Consider the following 12,082-nt stretch of genomic DNA (forward strand, 5'->3'; position numbering starts at 1 on the left):
AACAAATAAACAAAAAACAGGTGCAGATTTTAGTATTGGTACAAGAAAATGCAGAAGTCTTTTATAAAAATGTCAGTGCTGAGAGAAAGCTGGATGTTACTGAAAAGGAATTTTTCCTAGTGTATTTCACTTGTGCTGCTGAGAAAGCTGTGACAAAGAAAAATGGTTAACTTCCTTTCACCCAAGCCCCACACAAAAATGGCAAGAGTCCAAACAGTTAAAAATGGAGGGATTATCCAAGCCTTTAGATTAAAAGAGCGTGTTTCCGGATTGCCACATATGCTCCTTCTTAGACCAGGTGCTTATATTCCTACATAAAATAGTTCAGATCCACTTTTCCGTTGCAGACTTCACTGTCTTGGAGTGCTACTGAATGTGTAGCAAAAATATCTATTAACTTTCTTGCCAGAGCTAATGCTGAGACTATCCAACAAGTTACAAGAAAACATTTGTGTATCACTTTTCTTGGAGCTGATAATATGTAAAGTATTAAAAAGAGATTCAGAATGTTCTATGAACAAATTTCCATCTATTTCCAGATATTTCATATTCTTTTAGAAAAAGAGTACCAAAATGCTTATCATAGCCTGACCAATCATAGTGCTTAGTGTACAAGTAATACTGTGGAATTTGCCTTCCTGTCCTGGACTACTGCCTGAAGCATTCTGTAGTTTTGGCACGTCATACCTTAAAAATATTAACACGAAATTTCAGCAAAATGCAGTTGAACCACATCCACAGGATGGCAGTAGAAAATAGCTGTCAGGAAATCTACTGTAAGTTGATGACTGCTGTTAAGACTCTTCTGCAGCCACAACAATACAAATTGGATCCTGGGAATAATATTTACTATTCTGGGGATAGATCGTCAGGTATCAAGAAGAAGTGAAAAAATTAAATATAACATACTGAAGAGCAGAGACTTATTTCTTAATTATGACCAAACATTTATAAACTTATTTCAGAGGTAGTAAAAAAAGGCAAAAGAGAATGATTTCATTTTATAGCACACCTTGACTTCTAAATAAATATTCCTGGACAAGATCCAAACCCAGATGTCTGGAAGCTGTAGTAAAATGATGAATTGATGCTTATCTGATGCAATCTGACCTTGATTTACTCTGTGGGAGATGATCTATTGCTATTCCACTTTCTGTTTAGGTTTTGGTTATTTGTTGTATGAACTTCTTAATGAGAATCTTGGTTTTTACAGGTGGTGCTTCCCAAGTTAGTTCATGAGAAGATACTTACCATTTATGTGAAAGCAACAATCGCATTTTGAATTCATAAAAATATCCTCATGTTCCTTCTTCAGAGAACTTTAACTCTATTCAATTCATATTTATGCTACAGGCAGAGCTAGGAAACTGTGCAATGTTATTGCAGGCCCCTTGGGCACACACATTACGATGCAAGCCCTAATTACCTCATCACACAATATTTTTTTTCCACATCACTCTGCCAATGCAGAGAACAAAGAGAGCTTGAGGGTAAAATATAAATGTAGTAAAGGAAATTTGGTTTCCCTCATCTGCTGCAGAAATTGGAAGGAGCTCTCTGAGTAAGGTTGGGGACTGCAACATGAGAAGGCAGTTTCATGGTTAAGGTAGTTGAGTGCTGTCAGGAGAAAGGATAAAACCCTATTCCTGCCAAGGATAAAACCCTATTCCTGCCACAGAATTCACATACGATGTGAGCAAGTCACTTCAAGCTAGCTAAATTGTCGTAAGCATGTATTTCACATTTTCTGGGTGCTCAGCTTAGGACTGTCAGGTGTAGGTTGCCAAAGTGCAGACATTTGTATCCTGTAGTGGAAGTCAGACTTGCAGCCCATTCCTTCTTTTAAAATGCTCAGTGACTGGAATTGTTCATACCACACATCCCAGTCTATAGTTTTCCTTTCCCCTTATGCACTATACTAAAGTTGCTTTTAACAATAAAATTTTCCTCAATGCCTCAATTTCTACATCATCTCCTTTCAAAGCAGTGTTTGGAAAATATGGAAAGTCTCTGAAAAAAAATGGAGCATCCAAAAATGTTCACAAGATACTGTGAATACTGCTGCTTCAAAGCAGTGCTTCAGTCTATGGAATAGTTTGGTTTGGCTTTTAAGAGGCCTTTATGACCGACCAAAGGCTTAAGAACCTGCTGACTAGTCCAGAACAGCAGAGCCCTTAAAGAAGATAAGATAAAAGACAAGACAAAAGATGAGACAAAATACAAGCCTTTACATTGTCAAGCTGGGTTATAATTTACTTGCATATTGGAAATTAGCTAGTTCATACTTAGTCATCATGAGTATTCTTTAGAAATTGTGTATAGAAAAGTTTAAAAAATAGTATTATATTGTCAACCATTATTCATTGTTCCATATGTGCCATCTGCAAGACAGAAACCTACCTTTGACTAGCATTAGTAACATAATTTCGCATTTTACAACAACTTCATCATCTACCCAACAATCATTTGGAATCTGTACAGCCTCTAACATCTCTTATGTTAGCACTTGTACAAATCAATCAAGGTTTTATGAAGAACATGAAGGCACAAATTAAGGTAAAATGGCATGAAATATGAAACTACTCATCAAGAAAGCAGAACAAACTCCGTGATTACTTCAATTCCAGGCATTAGTAAACCAAATTATAGTATGTAGATAAGTGTGAATTCATACAGAAACCCAATCTGTTAAGATTTTGAAGCTAACCTAACTCTGCTTGCAGGCAGCTAATGAAGAAGAAACCAAAATATGTGCCCTGTATCACATAGACTGTACATTGCCAAAGTACTCACCACACTTCTACCTGGCAAAAAGCCAGTATGATCACTAAATAACCTGGAGTACAACTTATGAAACACCTCTTGTATTACACTGCACAACACCGGCAAAGCCCCAGCAATTCCACAACTGGCTGGTATCCAAGAGGAGTCATGCAGCAGGAAAAGAAGGGGCTACCCAGCCTGGTCTCCTGTGCACAGTAGCATGTACTGGCCTCTTTCGACCCACTTTGCTTCCAGCCCAACCTCCAGCTGCCTTTTGCTGCCTGTTTCTGGTCATTTCACTAACGGGGGGTAAGAAAATGTGTAAAACAGTGGGAGACTGAGCAAAGATTTCGTGCCTAGATTGCCTTTACAGGGGAAACTGGAAGCTGGTTTCAGGACCAGACTCACTCTGAATGTGGCTTTGTAGTGAGAGAGGACATAATCTTAAGTATGAAGGACCTCATGCAAAAACAGGTCCAGCAGCTTTGTCCATTATATACGCCTAGAAAGGCTGTTCAGCCCTACAGTTACTTGCAGAAGCTGGAAATTCCCAGCAAACTGTGGCAAGCTTTGCCCAGGAAATTAGAGGAGTCTGGGAGGGAAGGATAGGACCACCAGAGGTAGGCAATGTTGATCTTGATAAAAAAATACCATTAAAAAAATCCTTGCAAGCAAGTTATTTGAGTTCCTGAAGGTATTGATTTTCAAATTGTTGTACAAAACCTGAAATACCTTTGTTCTAGTCTAAAAAAAACCATTTAGAACTGTTTTTTTACATAAGCCAGCTGGCAAAAACTAGCAGTCATGGTTCCATTGCTTTTGGAAATTTTGGAAAAAAGTAAAATCTACAGTATATGTCAACAAGATCTTTCCTGGCACAGGTAGATTTGGCCTATCAACCTTTTTGTATTGATAATACAAGGAGACAAGTTTTCTTTCTGACCTGTTGCCAAAAAGTCTCAACAACTTGGCTTTAAGTAAGTTTCTGAGGGGAAATTCCAGGAAGTTATTCCTGCATACACAAGGTTTTCAAAAAAGGAAAAAATGGGTAAGAACTTGCTACAATCCCAAAGCTAGCAGAAACTATTAAAACCAAGCACTAGCTACAAATACAGATGCCCTAACATCTGTACAGATATATATAGATAGATATCAATTACACTCTTTTTATCATTCCTAGTAATGATGACTTTTCTTCCTTCCATTAACATCAATAGCTTTTCCAATTATTTTTCTTGATTTCATTTTAAGAAAATATATGTGGCCGCTACATTCAGGAATACCAAAAAGACAGCTATTTCTACAGGATATTTATTAGAATTATATCATAGAATTTGGATGATGAAATAAATCTTGCTAGAAGAAAAATTTCCTGAGGTGTAATAAAAATACTAGCACTTAATATTAAAGCTTAGTGCTTGGAGTTCTTATGTAGGACAGAATTTCTATTCAATATAGTCATAACTGTGGACATCAATTTCTTGTCTGAAGAAACATGTATTTTTAAAATGCCAATGAAAAGAAAACAAAGTAGCCAGTTTACACTTTTCCCCTCCTGACAGACAATATGAAAGCCAGTTGCACCTCTTTCCAAAAATTTACACTTGCCAGCAAGGCATCACACATCTATAAAATAGAAGTATTTTTCACTGCATTAGAAACTTCCATGAATGACATAACAAGTAGCACTGCAACAGGAGAAAGGACAGCCTGTCCCTTGTCAGGAATCTGGGCAATTTTCCATTAGATTTTTTCAAGGGAGTTGAGAGAAGAGAAATATCCCAGTCTATTCAAGATAATGCAGCTTTTACATTTTTATATTCTCATATAACAGAATATGACTCAACAGTTCTTCCTTCATTAAGTGACATAAAATCAAGATTAAAAAGTACTCTGTATCTGAAAAAAACCAAGCCAACCCATATTATATAGCAGCAATGCTTTCAGGACATGAAAATTGTCCTGAAATTTCCTCCAAAAGTCCTGAAGAGTCAAAAGCAGTGCCTGAGACAATTTTGTACCCACTTAATGCTGAGTATGTATGCTTTCAGCAGCCCTGCATGCAAATTCATAGAAGACTGATTAGAAGATTAGGATTGTTCAGATAGTGATTTTTATTTATGAGTCTCACCATTTTATAATCAGTACACAAATGCAGTTATATTGCTGGTTTGGACTAATTAATGCCTTCATAGCCAGCTGAACTAGGGGAAACCCAGAAATACTCCATTATTGTTTTCGGAAATACTACTCATTAGCTTTGTTTTAAGTGAGAGTAGCAGTTAGACCTTCTTTTTTCATGTGAAACTACATTAGTGGTATTTTTCTGATTTGAGGCACAATAGATACCAAATAGCTCAAAAAATGTTATTTTCTCCACTTGTTTTCACAAGAAAAATTATTCATTTGGTCCACTCAAAACATCACTTCCATAGCTGATATGTAATCATTTCTATTTGCCATTTCTGCTGGTACATAGAGATAGTGTCAGTGAGATTAGGGGAGATGTAGTATCTGCACATACCTTCTGTCTGTAGGATACAGCTCCACAGTAATGACATCTAGAGAGTTCCACGCTGAGATGGTGAGGCCGTTGTAGAGGCACAACATACCTATCATCATGGATTCACTGGTCCCAAACCACAGGAAAAAACAGCTGATGCCAGAAAGAACCATGGAACCACCTGGGTACAAGGCAGGTGAAACAAACATGAAGTGGAAATATTTTTAAAGAATAATCTTTGTGCTGTATAATGTTTCTATACACACAGTGTAGCTAAATAAGTGCTGCAAATATCTGAGTTAAAAACTAAAGAGATTTCCTCTGCTGGTAAGAGCAGTCAGGAAGACAAATGCTATACGAGCCCATAAAACAAAACATAGCTCCTCAAAAATTAGGATATGTCATAAAGTATTAAGCTGGAACCCTCTATGAACTCCCAAAGCAAGCTGCTTGGGGAAGGTCCCCATTCTTCTTTGTTCATCATCTTTGCAATTACATGAAACTTGTTCATATATTATAGCAATAAAAACACTGACTGGGAATTGTATTTATATAGAGACAGTCTCCTGGAAAATGAATACAATGAACTATAACATAGTTATTTAAGTAAATTGAAAACAGATTTCTCATTGCAGGCAATCCACTGGAGATATCTTTCAACTGTATTCCTCTGCAAAACAGATGACAAAGAACTGCTGACACTTCCAAGGATCTGCTCTGCTAGCTGACTGTCACATATGCACACCTTGCTTTCCTTTCAGCTGGAGCAAAGATAAACCCAATGGTCATCACTCTCCAAAATCTCATTCTAAATAAGACCATTCTATGTAATGTTCTTGTAATATCAGCGTGGAAGAGCAATGACTGCTAATGTGGCATAGCAGAGATGGCCACAGAACCTTTTTTTCCTAGTGTTTCTTAACTGGGGGCTTTTAAAAACAGCACTTATGATGCCACATAATGAAGTATCTGCAGAAGGAATGTTTTGCATTTCTCTGAGCCAAATTCCTTGAAAAGAGAACATGCTACTTTCGATTTTCTTCCGGGTTTCAAAGTGAAGCCCCTACCTAACATCGTTAACCGTCCTATTCTATCCATCAGGAGAGCGGACACAATATTCCCTGGTAACACTGCCAAAGTTCCCAGGAAATTAACAAAGTAGATCCAGTAGGCACTGTAGTCGTCATCAAAAGAAATCTGGCATCCTGTCCTGATGTGAAAAAATGTGCAATTTATCAGTTCACTGTCAACAAATTTATACTGCTCGAGATCTGTGGAAAGAAGAAAAAGAAACATTTCAGCTAGCAGCCAACTCCATGTGCAGCTTTTGATTAAAAACATTTCAAGTTCAAGCAACTTTAATGACAGCTTTGAGGTTTCACTGCTTTGTAAGAGGGGACTAGTTACTGCTGTTAATTTTTATAGCTTTTTATCTTACTAGAAAGATTTGCAAAGCTCATGGAAAAGAGCAACTAAAGCCTGGAATTAGAGGGTTATATTGTATTTTAGCCCCGTTTGGAGTGTATTTGGTTAAGGCCTTTCAGCACCAGCTTGTCTTCCATAAAAAACACTGGGTATCTGCAAATTTCTATGAGTCAGTCTTGCTCATCTTCAGACCTTCTCTTTCCACATCAAACAGCCTTTTGGATGAGACTGCCAATTGTGTTCAGCATGGTTTGACTTTCTTTAAGTGAAATACTCCTACAGACTTTAGTTCAAACTTATTTTTATTTCTGAGAAGGCCTAATGGTCCCAAGGTTGCCCAGGGATGAGTTACTTTATGAAGGTCATTCTTCTACCAATACCATTTCAGAGATCTCTCCCTATACTTCTACTTTTTCTTTCTCCTATCAGCCTTGTAAACCTGAATTAAGAATATCTTCCTTCCACACAAAGAAATCTGGGCATTGTTTGTTCTGAAACCTACTGTACTGTTATGATTGCGGTAGAGCTGGAAAAGCAGTAAGAAGCGTCCCATGTTTCCAACAAGCTTAGCTGGCCATGTTCTGTTTCAGTTATGCTTTAATAAACCGGAAAAAAAGAGTCTTCTGTTTCCACATATGAAAATACAGATTCATGTCTTTGTTACAACATTCAGGAGAGTGGGAATAATTATAGATTAGGTACTTTGAATCCTGAACTCAGATTCCCCTGCCACAGCAAGCACAATAAACAAAGTATTTCACCGGTCCCATCAGCTACCAGTAAAGCAGTAAACATATTTTTTCTCTCCAAACTGAATCTCTTTAGGGATGACTGAAATCAAAGAGATGTTTATTATCTGAGTCAATATTAAGTCTGTGGTATCTCTTTTGCAGTGTGATCCTTTCACTTCTCTGTTGTAACACTATGAGATTCTGTTGTTTTTTTATAGATTTTTATTTCCTACAAGAGGACTTCCTGTATGCCTTCTTAGAAATCCAGAAATTATAAATGTAAGAAGAGAACATGCAGCTGAGCAATGGGCATTTGGGCTTTTTCTCACAATACCTGTGTTGTAGAAGGTGGTATTCACAAAAGTACAGTTCCTGAAGTATGTGTTCAGTGAAGTAATGTCTTCAAACACACAGTTCTTAAAAAGCGAATCTTCAAACGTTACCGATTTAAACTTCATCATAATAAACCTGCCCAATATAAATAATTCCTGTCAGTCTACCTTCATAGTTTAGAAGGAGCAACAGACCAAGATGATGCAGCTATTTAGTTCTAAAAAATCTCAACCCCAGTAAAAATGATTCCTTAGATGCATTTTGCAGATATTATTAATGATTAGCTCATTCTAGAATACTACTGTTTAGAAAAAGAACTAATAAAACAAATTGTTCCACAGAGTTACAGGCCCTAACTGGTAATATAATTTCTTTGATAATATTTCTGTTCTTGTCCTTAATCATCAACAGAAACCGATGTCATGACATTGATGGAATAGCCTTGTAAAATCACTATTGTTTTCAATTTGACATTACAGCTGGAAATCAGGAGATGCTTCGGAAACTCAGTCCCTTGGACTAAGCAAGCACCTGCTAATACCAAAAAGCTGAAAAGAAAGAATTTTTCAAAGAATGTTTATTTCTCCAGATGAACGCACCAGTTACCATGTTAAGATCAAATGCAAAACATACTGGTCTAAGTTTTTAAAAATGCTTTTGCAAAATGGTTAAAATAAAACATGAATAAAAATTTACATTGCCAGTTTTACAACTAGATAACTAATTGTAAGTATGTCTTCATTACTCCTGTGCCTGGGGATGCATTTACAATTACCATGCACATAAAACAGGTGTAAATGATTTGTTGGTGACTTTATTTCTGAACATTCTCCTTCCTACTCACTCTCATCTAACACATAGTTCTTTGATCATGACCATCAATCAAGACATTAATAAAAGAAATCAATGACAAAATATATTACAGTAACTTTCTACCTAGATGTCATTACACTAAAACAGTGCTGTAAGACTTTTCTAGTAAAAACCACATCATCATGCTGACAACAAGAAGATATAGAAATACATCGGTATTTTTGTGATGTCTTTTATTTCACATGAAGGTGTGCAAAACGGGCAGTTTTGGTGGCACTCTTCACGTAAAGTGGCAACAGTTTGAAAAGCAGAGCTTTAATTGTTATACGGCAGGAAGAACTGTTGAAAGGCAGACCTGGCTCTGCTTTAATAAGACCTGGTGTGATTAGCGAAGTATCTGTATTATTACAGGAGTTACAGTAGGAATAGCAACATAAAGAATATATGCTACCAACAAAGCAGTGGGAATTAAAATCTCATGAATAAAGTTGTTGAAATTACACCTTTATGAGAAAGGAGAGAAAAAGCTAACAGTTTTTATTACAGTAAGCAACTTATTAACTAATGTATTTTCTTTTTGCATTGGTCAGAACAATGGTGTTTTCAGTCCATTAGATTTAGTTACTATATCATTTCTCATTTTGACAGACTGATTAAAATCAGGCTAGAGTTCAGTGTCAGCTCATTATCATTTTTCATATAGCTTTTTCCATTCAAATTTGTAAACTAATTTCAGACGAGAACAAAAAATAAATTAGTGATTAGATTAGTCAGTTGGAACAGAAATTACAGACTACATGTTCTCCTAATGCGTTTTTTACCTGTGGACAGGAAGCACGTGACTAAATTAAAATCGGTGTTGTGATGATTTGAATTAAAACCCAACAAGAACGCAATGTAGTAAATTGTCAAGTAATAGTCAAGATGGATTTTCTAGTTAACAAAGAACACGAAAGGAACACTGAGAATGAGGGTGAGTAAAGTACTGAAACATATGGGAAGGAAGGGTATCAAATGAGTTCATAGTTCCTAGAAAATGCTTTGTCAATCTCAAATAACTGTCAGAAGCATATTAAAATTGCACATTTGGAAAAGTAAATTAGTGACTTAGCATAGATTTATGTTATATTTAGTATTTTACTAGAATATTCTGTTTAAGTTGATAAATAGCTGCTATTTTTTCTGCAATGCAGAAACCTTTAACTGTGTCAAAACTCAAGTTCTTATAAAAACAATAACAATAATAATAATAATGGATTACAAAATCAATAATTTTATTCATTTAGGTATAGATTTTCCTGTGGAAATAATAATTACTTCTCACCATGACTTCCAGAAGACCATTCACATGGTTGTTCTGTATATTTCTTAATAGAAACCAGATACTTAAAACAGCTGTGTTTAATTTTCCCCCAAGTTATCTCATTATCTGTCAAGTCCAGATAAAGCCTTAATATATTTGGCTTCAGCTAAAAAAATCACAAAAGGCACTGCCAGAGTGTTGTTTCCCATTTCAGAGCTGTTCATGCTTTCTATTGGTTTACAGTAATGTTTAGCTTTCATTTTTCTGTGATAAGGTCCCAACCTCTCAATGTTCAGGATTTTCACAGAAGCATCTTTTATCAATATAAAAAAGAATCAGCAACAGAGATGAAAGCATATCCTCCCCCAGACCTCTACAATATGCTGCATATGTTGGATCTGAAAACCTTTGAATCCCACTGTGAAAGGAAGTACCATTGACTTAGGCTTTTTGGTCTGGTTTTCAGTATGACAAGGAAGCTGGTTTTGCATGGGGGATCCTCACACAGGAACCATGTACGGGGTCCATTCCTCCCCATTCTCATGAACCATAAGAAATCAAGAACAGAAATAAATTCTCACTAAAAAAGCAACAAAAACACTATGTATCATTACCTAAAGCCTAAAGTGAAAAAAAGTAAAAATTGTGATTAGGATGTGCTTTAAAATATGCATCCATTTATTCCAGTTAAGCCAGGGTGTAAGGAAATCTCTAAACCTGTCATTGATGTATTCTCCATTGCTGTGAATCTGATTTTCCAATGTGAAGTTGAAGACGAAATGTGAAACCTCCTCATTGCGGAAGTGTTTGACTCGGGATGCATACTCATCCGACTGCAGATGTTTAATGACATCAGGAAACCAGACAGATAAGCCATAGTAGCTGTGAAAAACAGAAAAACATCAGGCACCAATCCCACTCGTTCAGAAATCACACCAGAAGATGCCAGTTTTCTGAAGCAGATATTTCTGAGCCAGGCTTGCAACCAAGAATAGACTAACTGACAAATATAACATTTTGTGGAAAGACTTTAAATAAAACAGAAAATCATAGTAACAGAAATCTATATGCAGATGACTCTTTTGTCTGTCAAGAATATCAAAAATGGTTTAAGGTCAACCACTCTTACCCAAAAGACAGGGTGAACCATACAGCTGTAAGTTTGATCGTATTATCCTTCACTGGGTAGTTGAAGCATCTCATAAACGTCAACCAAATCTGTAAATCATTAGGAAACACATTTATTTACATCTTTTTTTGAACAATTTTCTTAAATCAGAGAAGCTTTTTTTTCTGATTTGCTTGCCTCTTCAGGGCAGGAGAGAGACCAGATTAGATCTTTGGCCACACTTATTTTTGATGCAAGCCAGGATATGATTCACTTTCTCAGCTGCAAGCACATGTTGCAGGTTCATGTCAATTTTGTTGTAACCAGTGTGCACTGTGCCCATTAATTCACCCTGCTCTGATCACCTCAAACTTTCCTGATGTGTAGACAGCTTCTTTTCACTATCTCAAATAAAAGATCTTCTCAGAAATGTTTTCTTCTCACTTCCCAGTATTACAGTACTTTAAATTTAGGCAAAGGATATTTTATGATTCAACAGTGATACAATCAGGGTTTGATCTGTCATAACCTACCATGGCTAGAAACTGATACCTGAACTATATGAGGAAAATGTGAGACTACCCCCAGATCAGAGGCACTATAGCAGGGCTGACTGAGAATGATGTTCTCATTTCTCTACCTCAAGATGATCATCTTTAAAAAAAGAGAACAGACAGACTGTTATAAGAGGTCCCAACATGCCTCATGCAATAAGGAAAGTGCTCTGACTGAGGGTCTACTTTGTGAGATAACAAGAATGTGAGACAATGAAGCTGCAACTCCTTTAAAGCTGGTTTAGCAACATAATATTTCAGTCTCCAGCTACTCCATTTTTGGTCAGTAACTATAAAAGTAGACACTTGTCCAAATTTTTTTTTCTTTCCATAGGGAAAATATGACTTGTCCTAGCAAAATAATTTTGTGACAAACCTTAGTTTGCAACACTTCATCGTAGTTCTGGAGTACTTTAAGATGTCAGATTTTTAACAGCTGTGAAAAAAAATTTTTGAATTTTTTTTTAAAATTAATTAGTGAGCTAATTTTTTGATTTTCATTACAAGATTGAAAGATATAATATAACTTTGGTTCTACAAAAAAAAGTA

The 12,082-nt window shown here is 36.2% G+C and overlaps 1 protein-coding gene across 1 annotated transcript in view; it reads right to left on the bottom strand.

The window, feature by feature from the left end:
• SV2C (synaptic vesicle glycoprotein 2C) overlaps positions 1-12,082 on the bottom strand; it is a 104,762-nt gene that overhangs the window by 5,478 nt on the left and 87,202 nt on the right. Inside the window, exons 8-12 of the mRNA XM_027882912.1 lie at positions 11,001-11,089; positions 10,589-10,753; positions 7,757-7,890; positions 6,334-6,537; positions 5,288-5,447 (exon numbers count right to left, since the gene is read on the bottom strand). Of these exons, the coding sequence (XP_027738713.1) occupies positions 5,288-5,447; positions 6,334-6,537; positions 7,757-7,890; positions 10,589-10,753; positions 11,001-11,089 (752 nt within the window). The remainder of the gene's footprint in view (positions 1-5,287; positions 5,448-6,333; positions 6,538-7,756; positions 7,891-10,588; positions 10,754-11,000; positions 11,090-12,082) is intronic.

Source organism: Empidonax traillii, unplaced genomic scaffold, assembly GCF_003031625.1.
Source record: "Empidonax traillii isolate 1590-97213 ecotype Southwest subspecies unplaced genomic scaffold, ASM303162v1 scaffold8:size5222938, whole genome shotgun sequence".
In the NCBI taxonomy this organism is placed as follows: Eukaryota; Metazoa; Chordata; class Aves; order Passeriformes; family Tyrannidae; genus Empidonax; species Empidonax traillii.